At 48.5% G+C, this 20,222-nt stretch overlaps 1 protein-coding gene across 1 annotated transcript in view; it reads right to left on the reverse strand.

Moving 5' to 3' along the window:
- The window catches only part of LOC108800112 (heat-stable enterotoxin receptor-like), a 43,721-nt gene that overhangs the window by 1,722 nt on the left and 21,777 nt on the right, over positions 1 to 20,222 (reverse strand). Inside the window, exon 3 of the mRNA XM_018572058.1 lies at positions 1,798 to 1,883. Coding sequence (XP_018427560.1) covers positions 1,798 to 1,883 — 86 coding nt within the window. The remainder of the gene's footprint in view (positions 1 to 1,797; positions 1,884 to 20,222) is intronic.

The following is a 20,222-nucleotide window of genomic DNA, read 5'->3' on the forward strand; positions in this document are numbered from 1 at the left end:
GACACATACCCCCCCTGCCCCCCTAGTTTCTGCACTGGTAATACAGTCTAACATTGTAGATACTTTTATTTCAAACTGCAAACAGCTGTTTCAGGCTAGTTGACTATTATCACTGTGGTATATGGAAACCCCACATGTAACTATAGACTGGGACTGGTCAGGAAAAAACAGGTTATGGTGAGCAGCTATGGCTTTATCATAAAATACCATTTAAAGAAAGACTTGCCATAGAAAGGATATTGTTTTTTTCTGTAATAAGCTAGGCACTCTACTATTATCCAGTATATGTGCTCTAAATTTTCGAATCGGTCTGTGCTTTGCTTTTATTCCTCCATACTATTTATTGTAAGTGAGTGCCAAAAACATATCAATTGTATGTATACTATGCTAAGCAGACGTCCTAGCTTTCTGGGGACAGTCCCTGCTTTCAGGAGGCTGGTCCCAGATAAAAAAGTGTCCCCATTTTTGTTCTTGTTTGTTCCGGCCTGGGATCTGTGTGGTAATATACCTGGGAACATTTCTCTGGTTAAATAGTTCAAATATTGCTCTATCCTAAGTGTATTGTTTGTAAAGAAAGTCATGTGGTGTTTTACATGACTTAAGCAGTGGCGTAACAATCGCCATAGCAACCCAGGCAGCCGCTATGGGTCGCTATGGCATATCAGGGTGCTGACTGTCACTGGCAGGTGTGAGGAGGAACGTGCTACTGTTAGATCACTGACAACCTGTCAGTGATGTGTGCAGCGGCGCATTACTCCTCACAGCCGGTGCATTGCTGTGTCAGTGGCAGCCAGCAGCTGCTGCAGAAGAGGCTGGACCCGGCGTTTGCAGTGAAGGAGGACGGAAGAGGAGGTGGGGCCCGGCGACCACGGAGGCGGACAGCGCTGAAAGGTAAGAGGTGTGCAGCCCACCTGAGACCCTGCAGAGCCCACCATAGAGAGTCTATGGCGGGCTCTGCACGGTCACTTTCAGGTGGGCTGTTTGGTATATCAGGTGGGCTCTGGAAGGGGCATAACTCGAAATCAAAGGGCCCCATACAACATTTTGCTATGGGGCCCTGTGATTTCTAGTTACGCCCCTGGACTTAAGCCATGCATGTTTTGCTGTCTGTTTGTCACACACACTCACTGGCAGCCCAGAGAGGAAGAGGGACGGGTGCGTGCATTAGCTCCCACCCTGGGTGGCACAGTGGATCTATTGGCTGGGACTGGACGGAGGGGTGCTGAATGAGTAGATGAGTAGTGAGTAATCACTGATTGCCACATAGTCTGGATGATTGTTGCATATAGCAGATGGCTAATCTCTGGGGGTTGATAGTTCATCGAGCTGGATATTTTTAGCCCATACAGCTAGCTCCCAGGATGCCTCTAGTGTAGCATGAACAAACTGGTGATATGGAAGATTTTTTGGCACTGCCTACCATCTCACAATCTCTCTCCCCCTCACACTCTCCCCAGAGAATTAATCATTTCCCTAAGATTAGTTGACCCTTAGAATTTGAGAATGGCCTATAGATATACAGTATATTTGTGTGTGTATGAGTTTTCCCTGTTCTAATAAGTATCAGCTGTATTGGGCTATGCCTGTAGAAACCCTTGCTCTTTTGTAAATGTCTACATGTAATGGTGTTTCCATCTTTTTTTGCTTCTGTTTTAGAAACTGAAAAACATGTGACAGCCCTGGTCCCTGAAAAAAAGTAATCACTCTATCTCAAAGATGTTATGCAAGTTCACTCATTTTGTAACTTCCCACAAACCATTTTCTAATGTCTTATCTGTTTCGGCAATATTTACATACTTTATTAGTTGCCACAGAACTGTAGAGGATAGTTAGATTTAGGTCTCGATCACCCATCTCATCCAGTACTATTGGGCCTGAAGCACCTAATGAAGGAAAATACAATTCAACATTCAGGTGCAAAGCAATAAAAATGCAGAAGTATGAGAGGGAAAAATCATCACTATTCAATAACAATATCATATAACAAATCATTTTTTTTACAATTTAGAGCACTGATAATTAGTTTACAAAGACAATTAGTTTAGGATATACATCAGTTATTTTACAATATATAACTAACAGCAATTTAGACTTGGTGGTCTATTTATACAAAACAATTCAAACATGTCACAAAAAAAGTCAAAAACAGTCACAAAGGAACATTCTTAAAGGATAATTAACCATTTCGCTGCCAAGTCCTCCAGAACTTTTTGCACCTCAGCTGGCCACACCATTTTTGCAATTTTTCGCATTGATTTGATTTTCAACGGCTGCGTTGCTAGCGTTTGTAAAAAAAAAACCCAAACCATATATTTTCTGAAAGAACAGGCCCGGTAGAATAAAAAGAAGGTGCTACTAAATTGTAGGCCCTGCGATAATTTCGCAAATGTTTCTCAAATTAATATTAAACCAATAAAAATACACAATTCAATTGATAAAGCACACTAAAATCAGTATCAGTGCACAAACAAAATAATTTTCTGACTAAATCTAAAAGATAAAACTGTATTGAGTTAATAAAAAACAAATATTTGCAAATTTTAAATTACGCCTTTTTGCGAAAAGGTAAAAAAAAGAAGGAACTTCAAAATCGTTTTTGCGCTGTGTTGGTGTTTGTGTTGTGATAAAATGATACAGGCGTATATTTAATTGCAACACAAGGTATCACAATGCACGGCAATGCGTTATAATGTTTTGCCATGTGCTGCCAATGCGTTATAATGTTTTGCTCATGTTTTTAAAAATAAATAAAAATCATGCACTGTGATGCGTTCTAACAACGCACTGCAGCACATGTGCATGACGTACCCCACAATATGGTGCACGTGTATGTTGTGTATGTTGTGTGTGTGGGGGGGAGGTGGGGCTGTGCTTTTCTTTATTAGTAGTTAATTTTTTTTTTTTATAATTTCGGTTTTTTTAGCTTTTTTTTTTTTTCCTCCTGTTGGGGGGGGCTACGATGAAATATCTTGGGTCTAAACAGACCCCTGACATATTTCACTTTTGAAATAGAAAAAGAAATTGAGGACACAGTAAATTACATCCTGTTCATTCATATCTGGGGACACATGGTATGGAAAGCAGAGGCTTCCAATTCATTCAGAAAATGTTGATAGTAAAATATTTACTATCAACAACAGGTTCTGAATGGGGAGAGGTCTCTGTAGTGAGTGTTACTCCCCATTCAAAAATTCATGAATGAACAGGAAGTGATGTAAATTACATCCTGTTCATTCATATCTGGGGACACATGGTACTATGTGTCCCCAGTTATTTACAAACATTGTAGTGTATCAGATGATCACTCCAGTGTTTGTGCTGCACAGAGGATCAGTAAATATCACTGATATTTACCGATCCTCCGCTCGGCCACACATACAGCCGCTGTCATCCTGAAACTGACAGGATGACAGCGGCTCCGCTCTCCTCCCCGCCCGCCGCTCTCTCATGCCGCTTGATCATTGTGATCGAGCGGCGCACTACTCCTCCCCCCCACCAGCCATTTGTATTTGGATCCCCATACAAGCGAGAGCAGCGGGAACCCATGGAGAGACAGACCCAGGCAGGGAGGAGAGGCTAAAGCGACCATGAGCTTATAGCCAGGGCCGCCGTCAGGGGAGTATGGCCAGTAACATTGTAAGGGGCCCCGGCAACCGGGGGGGTCCGGGCTCCAAGCTCTAATTTTTTCTGATAGAGTTATATGAATAGCTATATTTGCCTGGTCCCCGGGCCCCCCGCGCTATTGGTATCTTCCGGTGAAGTGCTTACAGGGGGCGGAGCTTAATTTACCGGGCAGAAGATCGAGGTTGAAGATCGAGGTTGAAGTATGTCGGCTGCCGCCTGTGCAGCACTGCAGACAGAGGCCCTAGGGATGGTGGGGGTTGTGAGAGACTCTGGAGAGAGAGACAGATCGATCGACGCTGACAGCTTCTTAGCGTTGGTCGGTCTCTCTCATGCTTCCCTCCCTCCTCTCAGCATGGTCGGTCTGTGTCTCACTCTTTCCCCCCTCCTCCTCCCCTCAGAGAAGATGCTAGTTGCAATGTGTTATGTCGCACAGTTTTTGCGCAAATGTTTAACAAACCGTTATTTTTAGGAAAAAATTAATTAAATTAAAATTTAGTGCATAGAAACATAATATAATACCCAATTTTTTTGTAAAATATGAAAAACGGGGTCACGCCGGGTAAATAGATACCAAACATTTTAAGCTTTAAAATTGTGTTCGCCCGCAAAAAATTTAAATACCCCAAATTTCCCTAGGGAACATTTTAAACACTTTTACCGCTCATCAAACAGTGATTGATGGCCCTATAATTATTGCTGTCCGACATTCGCGGCGATATGTTACATGTGTAGCACAATTGTCATTTTCGCACGTAAGCGCACCGACGCGTGTTTGCATGTGTATGTGCGTGCACGTGGAGGGAGGGGGACTTACATTTTATTTTTTTTAATTTCTCTTGTGTGACTTAAATTTTTAAAGATTTTTTTTTTTTTACACTAACGCTATTGCTATTACATAGGGGGCTAACAAGCACCCTATGTAATAGCAGATAGGGTGTGACAGGTCCTCTTTATGGAGACATCCGGGGTCTTTCAGACCCATAATGTCACCTAGGGACAAATATTGAATGCACGGATGACTTGGAATACACATTTCAACTAGAGCTGCAACAACTATTCAATTTAGTCGATTAAAATCGACGATGGAAAACATTGTCAACGTTTTCCATCGTTGATTAGTCGGCTAATCGTTGATTAGTCGGCTATCAATTAAATTGCCTGTTCGCCGCACGCCCACCGTGCACACCACGCACACGCCATGCCTACAGCACACGCTGGTTAAGCCGCGCACGCTGAAGACATGCCTCTGCTCCTCTCCTCCCTGTGCTTTTCCTGACTTGCCGCTTCCCGCCGACAATCAAGGGCCCACGATTCAAAGTAAGTCACTTAGCAACAACATTCTACCTTATTAATGTTTCCTGTTCTTTAAAAAAAAAAAAGTGGCACACTGCAGAACACCAGCAGCTATAGAGGAACAACAAATCCCAGCAATAATACATTATACAGCCTGTATAATGTACTATTGCTGGGATTTGTTGTTCTTCTACAGCTGGTGGTATTCTGCATTGTGCCGCTGTATAATGGATTTGTAGTTCCTCTATAACTGGTCAGTGGTATTGTGCATTGCGCTGTATAATCATTATACAGCAATGCAGAATACCACCAGCTATAGAGGACTACAAATCCCAGCAATAGTACATTATGTATAATGTATAGTATGTAATGTATAATGTAGGGCTGCAGCTAACTATTATTTTCAAAATCGATTAGTTAGCCGAATGCAGGAATAGAGAGGATGGGTACGATGGGGAAATAGGGTGCAGAGGACGGGTATGATGATGGGATGGAGAGGATGGGTATGATAGTGGAATGGATGGTGGAATGGAGTACAGGGAAGGAGAGGCACTGGCGGAACTACCAGGGTCGCAGAGGTCGTAATTGCGACCAGGCCCTGGCGTTCCGCCACTTGGGGGGGGCCCAGCAAGGAAGTAGAGGGCCCCCCCGCGATCGTGCCGCTCCTTGCCTGTCGCACAGCCACCCGCAGCATGTACGGGCGGCTGTGCAAAAGGGCTGGAGAGGCTGTCACTGATCCCGGAGAATGAGCTGGTACTGCCTCTTAGGAGCAGAGCCCCCTGGCCGCCGAGACGAGGAAGAGGGCCATGGGCCTGCAGGAGAGGTAAGGTAAGTTTGGAGTGGGAGGAGGTGCTGGGAAGAGAGAGAGAGAGAGAGAGAGAGAGAGAGAGAGTGTGTGTATTGCTGGGACTTGTAGCCAGCGGAGGGCAACAAAACTAATTAGGGGAATGGAGGACCAGAGCTATGAGACAAGGCTTCTGACCTTAAACATGTTTACGCTGGAATTAAGGAGATTAAGGGGGGATATGATTTTCATGTACAAGATGTTCAGTGGTGACAGCAACATTGGCAACAAACTGTTTGAGAACAACTCCATTACAAAGACTAGAGGCCACCACCTAAAGTTAGTGGAGAAAAAATTCCAGCACAATGCGCGAAGAGGGTTCTTTACAGTAAGAGCGGTTAAGGTCTGGAACTCACTGCCATCGGCAGTGATTTCAGCCAAGAGTGTAGATTTGTTCAAGAAACGTTTGGACAATTTCTTGAGGGACCTTAATATCCAGGGATACCAGTATCCCTAAGAATGAGATGATGCGTGGACCTATATGGGTTGGACTTGATGGACGTATGTCTTTATTCAACCCCAAATACTATGTAACTATGTAACATAATATAATACCCAATTTTTTTGTAAAATATGAAAAACGGGGTCACGCCGGGTAAATAGATACCAAACATTTTAAGCTTTAAAATTGTGTTCGCCCGCAAAAAATTTAAATACCCCAAATTTCCCTAGGGAACATTTTAAACACTTTTACCGCTCATCAAACAGTGATTGATGGCCCTATAATTATTGCTGTCCGACATTCGCGGCGATATGTTACATGTGTAGCACAATTGTCATTTTCGCACGTAAGCGCACCGACGCGTGTTTGCATGTGTATGTGCGTGCACGTGGAGGGAGGGGGACTTACATTTTATTTTTTTTAATTTCTCTTGTGTGACTTAAATTTTTAAAGATTTTTTTTTTTTTACACTAACGCTATTGCTATTACATAGGGGGCTAACAAGCACCCTATGTAATAGCAGATAGGGTGTGACAGGTCCTCTTTATGGAGACATCCGGGGTCTTTCAGACCCATAATGTCACCTAGGGACAAATATTGAATGCACGGATGACTTGGAATACACATTTCAACTAGAGCTGCAACAACTATTCAATTTAGTCGATTAAAATCGACGATGGAAAACATTGTCAACGTTTTCCATCGTTGATTAGTCGGCTAATCGTTGATTAGTCGGCTATCAATTAAATTGCCTGTTCGCCGCACGCCCACCGTGCACACCACGCACACGCCATGCCTACAGCCCACGCTGGTTAAGCCGCGCACGCTGAAGACATGCCTCTGCTCCTCTCCTCCCTGTGCTTTTCCTGACTTGCCGCTTCCCGCCGACAATCAAGGGCCCACGATTCAAAGTAAGTCACTTAGCAACAACATTCTACCTTATTAATGTTTCCTGTTCTTTAAAAAAAAAAAAGTGGCACACTGCAGAACACCAGCAGCTATAGAGGAACAACAAATCCCAGCAATAATACATTATACAGCCTGTATAATGTACTATTGCTGGGATTTGTTGTTCTTCTACAGCTGGTGGTATTCTGCATTGTGCCGCTGTATAATGGATTTGTAGTTCCTCTATAACTGGTCAGTGGTATTGTGCATTGCGCTGTATAATCATTATACAGCAATGCAGAATACCACCAGCTATAGAGGACTACAAATCCCAGCAATAGTACATTATGTATAATGTATAGTATGTAATGTATAATGTAGGGCTGCAGCTAACTATTATTTTCAAAATCGATTAGTTAGCCGAATGCAGGAATAGAGAGGATGGGTACGATGGGGAAATAGGGTGCAGAGGACGGGTATGATGATGGGATGGAGAGGATGGGTATGATAGTGGAATGGATGGTGGAATGGAGTACAGGGAAGGAGAGGCACTGGCGGAACTACCAGGGTCGCAGAGGTCGTAATTGCGACCAGGCCCTGGCGTTCCGCCACTTGGGGGGGGCCCAGCAAGGAAGTAGAGGGCCCCCCCGCGATCGTGCCGCTCCTTGCCTGTCGCACAGCCACCCGCAGCATGTACGGGCGGCTGTGCAAAAGGGCTGGAGAGGCTGTCACTGATCCCGGAGAATGAGCTGGTACTGCCTCTTAGGAGCAGAGCCCCCTGGCCGCCGAGACGAGGAAGAGGGCCATGGGCCTGCAGGAGAGGTAAGGTAAGTTTGGAGTGGGAGGAGGTGCTGGGAAGAGAGAGAGAGAGAGAGAGAGAGAGAGAGAGAGTGTGTGTATTGCTGGGACTTGTAGCCAGCGGAGGGCAACAAAACTAATTAGGGGAATGGAGGACCAGAGCTATGAGACAAGGCTTCTGACCTTAAACATGTTTACGCTGGAATTAAGGAGATTAAGGGGGGATATGATTTTCATGTACAAGATGTTCAGTGGTGACAGCAACATTGGCAACAAACTGTTTGAGAACAACTCCATTACAAAGACTAGAGGCCACCACCTAAAGTTAGTGGAGAAAAAATTCCAGCACAATGGGCGAAGAGGGTTCTTTACAGTAAGAGCAGTTAAGGTCTGGAACTCAATGATTATTATACAGCAATGCAGAATAGCATCAACTATGTAGGACTACAAGTCCCAGCAATGCATTATAGTCGGGGGAGAGGGATGCTGGTGGTATTCTGCATACCTTACTTTTATTATAATGTATTGCTGGGACTTGTAGTCCCGCATAGCTGGTGGTATTCTGCATTGCATTGCTGTATAATCTTTTTACACAAGTACTCATACTCGTGAAAATGCCCCGATACTAAACGCAGATACCGGTGTTCTGTCGAGAACGCCGATCTCAGCATCTGCGCTTACACACAGACCAATATTATCGCGGAAACCGGGATTTATTCACAACGTATTTTGTTTAAATCGTGAATTGTGACCGATAATAATATTCCGTCCATCATTTCCTGCCACCCATCATTTACTGCCATGGACTGCATATCATTAACGATCACAATTAACGATTACACATGAATACTTTGTAAATAAATGGCGGTTTCCTCGTTAATCCCGTCTGTACATAAACACAGATACTGGGTCAGCGTTCTCGACAGAACACCGGCACTAAAATTTTAAACAAGCGGCTGTCTGAGGTCCCATGCTTTGCTGGGGACCTCGGCAGCCTTCCTGTTAACCATGCAGTGCCGTGGGGTTGGGGGGGGCCCTTCATGGTTTCTTGCACCGGGGCCCTGAAGGTTCTAGTTACGCCTCTGAGGAGAGGACAGGTATGATGGTGCGATGGGGTGCAGAGGGCGGGTATGATGGTGGAATGGGGTGCAGAGGACGGGTATGATGGTGGAATGGGGTGCAGAGGATGGGTATGATGGTGGATTGGGGTGCATGGTGTCGGGTCCCCGGGTTCCAGGTGCTCGGGGCAATTACTGTCTGAACATTCTCTCCATCTCTTTGATCTGCTGAACTCCTTGAACTCGGTGTAGGGAATCTCATGCTGGGATGCTCCCTCTCCCCGTCCCCTGGGTCCCCCATCCGCAGCTGCCGGTTCAGCCTTGATGCCAGCTCGTCCCCAGCCATCGTCTCCGTCCCCCGGCTGACACCTGTCGCGCTCAAATCCCCGACACCCGCCATGTGACCGCACCGGCCCGGCTAGATGCAAGGAGCGCCGGGATTGGAGGAGAGCTGGGGGCTGGACCGTGGCGTGCGCGGCATATGTGTGTGGAGCTCCGAACAGGCTATTTTAATTGACTAATTTGAATAGTTGTTGCAGCTCTAGTATAAGGTATGTATAGTATAAGGCAAAAAGTACATTATAGTATAAAGGACTATTGCTGCAATTTGCTGTATTCCTCTATAGCTGCTGGTATTCTGCATTGCGCCGCTTTATAATGTACTTTATTGCACGTGTTGCCGTGCACATTTGCTCCAGATTTTGTCTGCTCCAGATTTTGTCTGCTCCAGATTTTGTCTGCTCCAGATTTTGATAAATTTCCTTCACTGTATGTGAGAAGTAGAAATTGCTCATCTCTGGACGATCCCTAGGCTTCTATGAACCCCTAAGGCTTGTTCACACCAATTGTGTTGCGTTCCAGAACGCACCACAATCGCTCACAAATTTCCCCCTTCGTTCTGGGGCGGGAGGGGGCGTGACGGTGCATTGAAGTCAATGCAAGCGCGCCTGCAGTGCGATCGGACATGTGGCAAAACTTTGCCTGCGTTCCGTTCCACTGCATATGCAAAAAGTAGAGCATGCAGCATTTTTTGCATTTGCAGTGGAACAGAACGCAGGCAAAGTTTTGCCACGCGTCCTATCGCACTGCAGGCGGGGGAAGTGTGGCTGCGGTTACATTGACTTCAGAACGAAGTGAGTGATTGTGGTGCGTTCTGAAAAGCAATGCAATTGGTGTGAACAAGCCCTGAGGGAGTCAAGTATCCACATACTGACCACCACATACTGACCACCACTGTCTGCCTCCATTCCTCTCTAACTAGGAGGAGGCCATGTCACATTTCCCAAATACAATGCAATACAACAGCACACTGCTATGCCTGAACCCACTCCATGTAATTCACACATGGAGCAAACCCAGTACTGTGCTCACCCTTCGTCGATCCACTTACCTCACAGACGCCCCCTTCAAGTGTCCCTGTGTGCAGAGCGGAGCAGCCATGTGTCACAGAGTCCTGCCGGCCGACTGGAACACCTGCAGCCACTCCCATTACCGCGTGTCACTTCCTCCGGATCTCAGTGCAGCATCATTGATTCTCTGGCCGGCTGCCTGCTGTTCACTGCTGGGCTCACCCTCCCGTCTGCTTCTGTGCCCGGCTCCCGCTCTCCCCCCTCTCCATCACAAGCAGGCTCCTGCTCTCCCCCCTCTCCATCACAAGCAGGCTCCCGCCATCTCCACCACAAGCTTGCTCCCGCCCTCCTACCCCTCTCCACCACAAGCAGGCTCCCGCCCTCCCCCCTCTCCACCACAAGCAGGCTCCGCGCCTTAAACGGAGCTTCAGCTTTTACAAACAGGCTGTCAGACAGACGTTTGCGGTACAAGCCGTTTGCCTAGGGCCGCCCCCCAGGAAAGTGCTGCCCTAGGCAAACGCCTTGTTTGCCTCGTGGTAAATACGCCCCTGTTTACGACTGCAATGAAAATTCTTAAGTAGATGTGTTCTGGCTACAAATTGTTAGATTTATAATCAACAAGAGAGGAATAAGACTTAACTGTTTCCTGAAGAACTACTCCCACCAACTTGGGTTGGGAAGTGCAGTTTAAAGTTAAACCCCCTCTAAGCTGACAAAATGATCTTCAGCAATTTACTCTAGGTTGCCCATAGACGTCAGATGATTGTTACTCAGTCTGATCAATAACTGTTGATACTATTTAAAATTTACAATGCTCAGGTAGTTCATCTAACCCTGTGCTAAAGAGAGGATAAATCCGCACTTTTCCATTATCCAGGAGCCACTTACCAGGAGAAATGAGAAAGAATCTTGTGTATTTCATAACTTTATTTATTTATTTCAATTTATTTATTTATTTCTTAACTAATTTATTTATTTATTTCAGAAATTGTTTATGCATTTCAGAATTAAACTTGTTTATGTCTTTCAGGAGGCCAATATTTTGCAAAAGCTATGTATACACATGACATTCTCATATAGAGAATGTCATGATTTTTCTGCTTCTGCCTCTATGCAAATTATGACTCCATATATTATCTTGCTGTCACTCATTCATGATTGCCGAAGGCAGCCAAGTGAAAAACCCAGCCGAAGAGAAGTGAGCTGAACACGTTTGGCTATTCACTTCGGCTCAGTATGGCTGATTTCAGCCGTACATCGGCTAGCTTCGGCTGCACTTTGGTCAGCAGGTGACGTGGCAAAGTTCCTTGAGTACCCGTGGATGTTACATCCATCCATCTGGTCCTGGAGATTTGTTTACATTTAATCTTTCCAAGCTCTTTTTCACTCTGATCTCTGAGAGCCACTGATCTATTTTAAATGTATTACTTGAAATGATGCCTTGTTTTGTAAAAACATCTAACTCCTCTGTAAAGACCGAAGAAAATTGAAAATGTATTCATACTTACCGTAATTTTCTTTTCCTGGCTATACTCCATGGCAGCGCTGAGAAATGGGTTAGCTCCTATTTTCCCCCTCCAGCCCATATAAGCTCATCCTCTTATTGAGCTCCCTTGTCTAGTCCCAAGTTAAACTGTCCCAACGGTGAGAGCCCAGCGCTGCCATGGAGTATAACCAGGACAAGAAAAATAAAATTTCGGTGAGTATGAATACATTTTCGGTTTTCCTGGCCATATCCATGGCAGCGCTGACAAATGGGGAATACCCAAGCAAGGAAAGGGTGGGAAAAATAAACCATACAACTAAACAAATTGCATGCCGAAACATTTATTATGTGACCTAATGGCGAGAAAGCAACACACTTCTGCCAAATTGGTCGTCATTCATATGGAAACTGGAATGGACTTCAGGCAGGAAATCAAGGACCGACCTCAAAATCACTCTGTCTTCTTGGAAACAGAAAAGGTTGCTCGCAACTGCAAGCCTGGAGTTCGGACACCAAAGCCACCAAGGTGATGGTTTTGTAAGACAGAAACAGGGATACCTCCTCCAAGGGTTTAAAGGGTGCTCCTGAAAGCTTTGCCAACACAAGAGGAAGATCCCAAGACGGGTAGAGAGGTTTCTTCGGCGGATTGACTTTCCCTACTGCCTTCAGGAATCCAGCAATATTGGCGTCTTGCGACCATCTGAGACCGGTGATTGCCGAAATATCCGATACCTGCACTGTAAGAGAACTGAGGCTTAAATTCTTATCCAGACCTGATTGCAGAGACTCCAACATCATTTGGGAAGAAGGCTGAGCCGGATCAACACTAATGTCCTTAGCCCATGAGGAAAAAACAGACCACATCCTACAATATGATGCGGAAGTGGACATCTTCCTTGATTGCAACAGGGTATTGATGACAGACCGGGAAAAACCCTGACTTCATCAACCTTTCCCTCTCAACAGCCATGCCGTCAGCTGCAGTTCCTGCGGATTCGGGTGCAAGACCGGACCCTGAAACAGTAGGTCCGCCACCCCTGGAAAAGTCCCTGGAGGTTGAATGCTCAGAGAGAACAGGAGAGGAAACCATGGCCGTCTGGGCCAATATGGGATTATGGCAATGACTGTCGCTTTCTCCCTGCGCATTCTCTGAAGCAATGGCATGATCACTGAAAAAGGGGGGGGGGACACAGACGCAAGTGTGCAGTCCCACGGATGTAGCAGAACGTCCTGGCCTTCCGCCCCCCCAAACCTTCTTGACAGGAATCTGCTGACTTCGCAATTGTTGCGTGAAGCCCTTAGGTCCACCTCCGACTTGCCCCCATCTCTGAACCAGCCTGTTGAAAACTGTTCGAGATAGGGACCATTCAGTCGGGTCTACCTGCGTCCTGCTCAAGTAGTCTGCTATTTGGTTTCTGGGCCCAGTAGGTACACCGCCCTTATCCCTATCAGATTCCGTACTGCCCACTTCATCAACGGAATTAGGATTTGCATCATGCTGGGGTTCCTCGTCCCCCCTTGATGATTCAGATACGCTACCACCGTGGCATTGTCCACCATGACCTTGACCCATTTGTCGTGGACCTGGTCCTGGAAATAAATAAGCGCCTGGAACACCGCCTTCATCTCCAGAAGATTCAAAGATTTGTTCTTCCATCTCTGCGGCCACACCCTCTGTTCATACTAGCCGTCCAGGTGGGCTCCCCAGCCTGAACCGCTGGCATCTGTGGTAATGGTCAACCATGGAACATCTCCCAATGGAAACCCCCTGAGCAAGTGAGCCTCCTGGGACCACCATTCCAGTGAACTCCAGACACCTGGAGATACCCTGATCCATTGCTCCGATACTTGTATTGTGTGAGAAACGACTTGTGAGCCACCCTCATATTCCACTGTGCCCACCGAGTAAGACCTATGGTTGAGGACATGGTGCCCAAAAGGCTCATGAAGGATTCGGCTGTGACTTGTCCACTGGTCCGGACCGTTTTAACCATGTCCCTTATCCTGTGGAATCTGTCCCTGGCCAATTGAACGGTCCCAAATTTGGTGTTGAATTCCGCCCCCAAGTACACCATAGACTGTGTGGGAGTCAGGTTGGTTTTTCTTCATATTCAACATCCGTACTTGTTTTTTTTTTTTTATAAATTCTTTATTGTCGAACAGATAGCATGTACAGGTCATATACACATATATATACAGCTCAAACAGGTTCGGTGAAAACATAGGAAAACAATCGTATAGGTATCAGAGTCCGTCCATAAAGGAGTCACACTGTGGGTATACATATATAAAGGACAACCGGAGATCGAATCTCCACGAGGAGTTTGTTCGCTCCGCAGGACTACCAGTGATGTGAACCGGTCTCTCCACCTTCCCCTTTAAGGCACACCGAGCGGGACCCCTCTGTCGCCACATGGTCTAGTGGTGACGGCTCTGCATGTCCATCGGTAAGATGGCGGTCTCGAGCTCTACACCCAAGATAGGTTCCTCCAGAGAGGCCCGAGTCTCCGGGGCCAACTTCGGCATGGCAGAAGCCTCCATATATGCTCGGATGCGGCACTGTCGGCTAGTCAGGGAGTGAGCTGTCTGGGGCCTCGGGAGGTTATAGAGGGCAGAGTAGTAATCTCTAAATGCAGCGGAAATATCCTCCGTCAGATGGCACATCTTGCCACTGGGGGATTTGACCGCTGGTACATAGGTCCGGGAACGCTGTTGGCGGAGTGCCTGCGCCAGGGAGCGGCTGCATTGGTTGCCATATTCATAGAAGTGCCTGCGACATTTAGAGAGCGTGGCCTTGGCCCTGTCTAGGTATGTATTACGTAGGGAATCCCGCAAGGTTCGTAGTTGGGTCAGTAGGTTCGGGTCTTGGCGTCGTTTGTGTAGGAGTTCGAGCTTGTGAATCTGGGTAAGGAGATCGGATTGAAGCTTCAACCCCTGTTGCTTACGTCGTGCACCTAATTTAATCAGTGTGCCTCTTATGTAGGTCTTGTGGGCCTCCCATATAGTGTATGGCGAGCAGTCCGGGGTAGAGTGTAGTTCGAAATAGGTACTCAGATCATGCTCTATCTCCGGAACTAACCCCGGATCCTGTATCAGTGACTCATTCAAACGCCAGTGCCACCCTCTGGGCCCCTGTGGAGTCACTCTCAGCGTAAGGAGGGTAGGAGCATGGTCTGAGTACGTAATGTTGCCTATATCTGAGTGCGCGACTAGAGGCAAATTACTGTGGTGCACTAGAAAAAAATCAATGCGGGTATAGGTGTCATGGACTAAGGAGTGGAAGGAGTAGTCTCTGACGGTCGGGTGATGAATTCGCCAGACATCCGTCAGCTGGTGTGTGTGGAGGCATTTCTTCAGACGTCGCAGTGCAGCAAACGGCAGGTGCGACGCCTGGTTCGTGGAGTCTACCTCTGGGTCCAAATGGCAGTTGAAGTCGCCCCCCACCACCAGGACCCGCTCCCTAAAGTCGTCCACCAGCAGCAGCACCCGTTCTAGAAAGGCCACCTGACCCTGGTTCGGGGCGTAAACGTTTACTAGGGTAATCTTCCGATCTCCCTTGACCATGAGCAGACGGCCCTCCTCCCCCGCGGACATACCCAGCAACTGCCAGGGCACAGAGCGGTGAATCAGGATGCTCACACCACGGGATTTTTTGTCCGGGGAGCAACTATGATACGATACCGGGTAGCGGTGGTCTCGGAATGAGGGAGCCCTGCCCTCGGCAAAGTGCGTCTCCTGGAAGAAACCCACCTGTATTTTCTTGCTGTGTAGATCCGTGAGCACCATCCTCCTTTTTTCGGGCACGTTAAGGCCCCTAACATTCAAAGAGAAGAGTTTGAGGTTAGCCATGCCTGACTACTGATAGCAGTACACAGAAGGGACGAGGGAGGGGAGGTAGGGGAGTGAAGGGGAGATCAACACAAACAGACAAGGGGGGAGCAGGAATGTCGTGACAGGAGGAGGTAGGGAGGTTAGGGGCAAGGGATACCAGGTCCCTTGAGATGGAGTAACTAATAAGTGAACCTGGGTTCACAGTCCCTGTGGCCGATCAGGCACTGCAGGGACAGACTAATGGGGGGATTAGTCTGAGCACCGTGGGCAAAAAGTTGAGCGAAAACTTAAACAAAAACTATTATCAAAGAGAGACCAAGGTATATACCGCCATCAGAAACCGGGATCCAACCCGAGAGGAGAGGGCCAGCGCTTTGGGGGGCTGGACCGCCTGCAGGGGGAGAGATGCGTGTGGGCCCCACTACAAACCAACATCGGGGGGGTAGCATGTATCCAACTGCTAAACAAGAAAACATTCTTAAAGTCAAACTACATTGCTATGGATTGCGCATGAACCATAAGGGTTGTATGGGGGGGCCGGGACTCGGATGGAAGGACTCCCAAACAAGTGGAGCCGCATCCCATCCCAGCGCCGGTGCCCCGGAACGTCCTCTGCTGAGGTAGGTCGCACTCCGTCATGACCGACCCTATTTCGGTCGGAGGTAGTGAGTCTGCCGTGTGGGAAAACCAGACTCGGAGGGCTCGTTAAGGACCCCGAATGGGACCACATAAAGGATATCGGCTGGTCTGTGTAGAGCCCGGGAGTCAAGAGTCCGCCAACCGCAGCATCGGTAAGGGTATAGAATATCACCAGGGTGTCCAGGAGGGTCCGGGTGTTCCGTCTGCTTCAGAAGGTCGGGGGTCAAATCAGCTCCGGAGTGTGTGGTTGTGGGCCCGTCATGCTGTTTCCGTGGTGTCCGTCTCGTCCGGGGAAATCGGTGGTGACGCTGGGGATTTCAGGGCTCAATGGGGCAGCGCGGCGCCGCGGGGCGTCGGTTGGGTGACGCAACAGAAGAATCCCGGCGGGCCCGCCAAATCCGTCTAGGCTTCTGGGCCAGTGACTGCTCGTCTGAAAGGTAGGTCAGCCAGTCCGGGAGGTGCATTACCGGTATCTGGAGCAGGTCACATAAGGCCGGGACATCATCGGGTGTGCAGACTGTAATGGAGGCGCCCTCCTTGCGGACGTGGAGGCGAATAGGGTATCCCCATCTGTAGGAGGCTCCAGCTTGCAGGATCACCGAAAGGAGAGGGCGCAACATAGCCCGTCGTCTCAGTGTATTTCGGGACAGATTCGGGAGAATTTGTAGGCCCGCCCCGTCCAATTCCACCGGCCGCTTTAGCCATGCTTGGCGGAGTATATCCTCCTTCATGGGGTAGCTCTGGAGGCGGCAAACAACATCCCGTGGACGGGTCATGTCTGCGGAAGGAGGGCCGAAGGTGCGATGGACTCTGTCAAGGAGGATTGCCGCCGGGGCTACATCCGGTAGTAGGGATCCGAAAACCGCTTGAACGGTGGGCCTGAGGTCGGAGGGGGAGGTTGCCTCAGGTAGGCCTCGAATCCTTACATTCTGCCTTCGGTTGCGGCCCTCCAAATCCTCCATACGCAGTTGAAGCATCGCCATATGGGGCTGTTGTTTCTCAAGCTCCCGCACCCTAGCATCAATCTGGGTGCATGTGGCGGACACTGCTGCCACCTCAGTGGAGACCGCTTGCACCTCTTGCCGTACCTTATGCAGGTCGCGCTGGAGCGCCGCTTCCACGCGGGTGACCAAGGCCGCGAAATCCTCCTTGGTCGGCAGGTATTTCAGTAACGCCCTGAATTCCGGAGGTACGTCTGTCGGCTGCTCCTGGAGTGGATACGGGTCGGTGTCTGCGGAGTCCGAATCGTACTGGCGTGGTGAGTGAGTTCTGGACGGGGTCCCGCTGGGTGCCAGGGAGGGAGAGCGTCTCCGGCCTCGTGGTGTGCGCGGGAGATGCAAGTCAGGTTCCATGTTGGAAGGGACTCGGCCTCGGGTCCTGTACCCTGTGGAAGTAAAGTATTGTTGTAACGAGGGGGTCCCGGTCTGGGAGGAAGATGCGTTCTCCTTCTTCCGTTTAGATGTCATTTGGAGGAGGCAAACTGAATGGTATAAATCGCTTGGTATATTGTAAAAGCAGAGGAAACCACGGAGCTCGTGAAGCACACGTCTTACTCCGCCATGAGCAGGACACGCCCCCATCCGTACTTGTTGAGGGTGTTGATAGAGACTTCTCTGTTCAATACGGCCTCTTCCTCTGAGTCTGCCAGAATCAAGATAACGTCCAAGTAATGGAATAAGTCCATGCCACGTCTCCAGATTCCCGCAGTGATGGTCACCAGAACTATTGAAAAGGTTCTGGGGGCAGTGTTCAGGCCGAACGGCATTGCTTGAAATTGAAAGTGCCTGTGACTGACACAAAATCTCAGGAAGCTCTGATGCTGCACAGCGATGGGGACGTGGAAGTATGCATCTTTGAGATCGATGGACACCATCCACATGCGTGGATGCACCACCTTTACTATCGTGTGAAGGGATTCCATTTTGAATTTCTTGATAGTGATTAAACGGTTCAACTGGTGCAAGTCCAGGACTGGCCTCCAGCTGCCCTTCAATTTGGGAGTCAAGAACAAGCAGGAATAGAAGCCTTGGAACTGCTGTTCCTTGGGAACCACCACAATGGCATTTTGGGAAAGAAGGGAGTCTATAAAATTCCAAATAACCTGCCCCTTTATTCAATCCATCGGAAGTTTGGTAGCAATGAATCTGCCTTTAGGGGTGTAACGGCAACCGCCGTCAGCCCTCATCAGGGGATCGGGGCTTGCGGGATTCTGCCGCTTCTCGGGGCCGGCCGTTTGCGTCCCACGGTGGAGCGCACACATCCACTTCCGCGATCGTAGGCCGGGTGCGCTCCACCTTGGGACGCGGAAGTTCGCCGCGCCGATCAGCGGCTCCTCCCCCAGCTCTTAGCCCTATATAAATGCCCCAGTGAGACAGTATGGCGTTCCACTATTGAATGCCTGTTGTCTCCTGGGACCCTTCAGCTCCTCTACACCTTGCTGCCAGCTACAGTTTCGTGGACCGGATTCCCCAGGACCCCCAGCTCCTTCTCTCACTCCAAAAAACCGCAAGTACTTGTGCAAGCTGCACCTCCACTGTACCATATTGGCTGTATATACCCATACCTGGACTGCCTCCTGTGTGATTTGAGATCGATGGACACCATCCACATGCGTGGATGCACCACCTTTACTATCGTGTGAAGGGATTCCATTTTGAATTTCTTGATAGTGATTAAACGGTTCAACTGGTGCAAGTCCAGGACTGGCCTCCAGCTGCCCTTCAATTTGGGAGTCAAGAACAAGCAGGAATAGAAGCCTTGGAACTGCTGTTCCTTGGGAACCACCACAATGGCATTTTGGGAAAGAAGGGAGTCTATAAAATTCCAAATAACCTGCCCCTTTATTCAATCCATCGGAAGTTTGGTAGCAATGAATCTGCCTTTAGGGGTGTAACGGCAACCGCCGTCAGCCCTCATCAGGGGATCGGGGCTTGCGGGATTCTGCCGCTTCTCGGGGCCGGCCGTTTGCGTCCCACGGTGGAGCGCACACATCCACTTCCGCGATCGTAGGCCGGGTGCGCTCCACCTTGGGACGCGGAAGTTCGCCGCGCCGATCAGCGGCTCCTCCCCCAGCTCTTAGCCCTATATAAATGCCCCAGTGAGACAGTATGGCGTTCCACTATTGAATGCCTGTTGTCTCCTGGGACCCTTCAGCTCCTCTACACCTTGCTGCCAGCTACAGTTTCGTGGACCGGATTCCCCAGGACCCCCAGCTCCTTCTCTCACTCCAAAAAACCGCAAGTACTTGTGCAAGCTGCACCTCCACTGTACCATATTGGCTGTATATACCCATACCTGGACTGCCTCCTGTGTGCCATCTACTGGGCCCCTGGGATAATTCACCATTGACTCTGTTGCTGCACCCACTCATAAAACTACTGTGACTTTCCTACCATTATTGTTTAGCTGATACTGCTGCTTGGGATCGGGCTTATGGAGCAATAACCCCATCCAAACATTATAGCATATGATTTTGGGCTGTGATGCTTGAACCCTAACTCCCCGTTAAATTTGAGTGAAACCGGGGTTACCGCCTGAGAAGCCTCCGCAGTTGCGATCCACAAACCCCCCAATTCATACACAGGTGTTACAAGTGGGACCGGAACAAAACTTCAAGCTGTAACCTTCTGTGACCACTTTCAGGACCCAGGAGTCCGCAATTGAGTGTACCCAAAGACCTGAGAAAAGCTGCAGCCTCGCACCTACTCCTATGTCTCCAGGATCGACACCTTCGTAAGGGGTCTTCGTAAGGGGGCAACTAATCGAAAAACCGACTAATCGATAATGGAAAACGTTGACAACATTTTCCATCATCGATTTTAATCGACGTAGTCGATTAGTTGTTTCAGCCCCGGTCCCATCAGTCTCTGTACATAGGAGCTCACACTCTAATGTCCCCCCCACAGTCACATTACCCGCTGGACGCAGGGCAGCCTTCAGAAATTTCGGAGCCCCTTACACAGCTTTAGGC

The sequence above is a fragment of the Nanorana parkeri genome, unplaced genomic scaffold (genome assembly GCF_000935625.1).
Source record: "Nanorana parkeri isolate BGI_ZX_2015 unplaced genomic scaffold, ASM93562v1 scaffold1920, whole genome shotgun sequence".
NCBI classification, from domain to species: Eukaryota; Metazoa; Chordata; class Amphibia; order Anura; family Dicroglossidae; genus Nanorana; species Nanorana parkeri.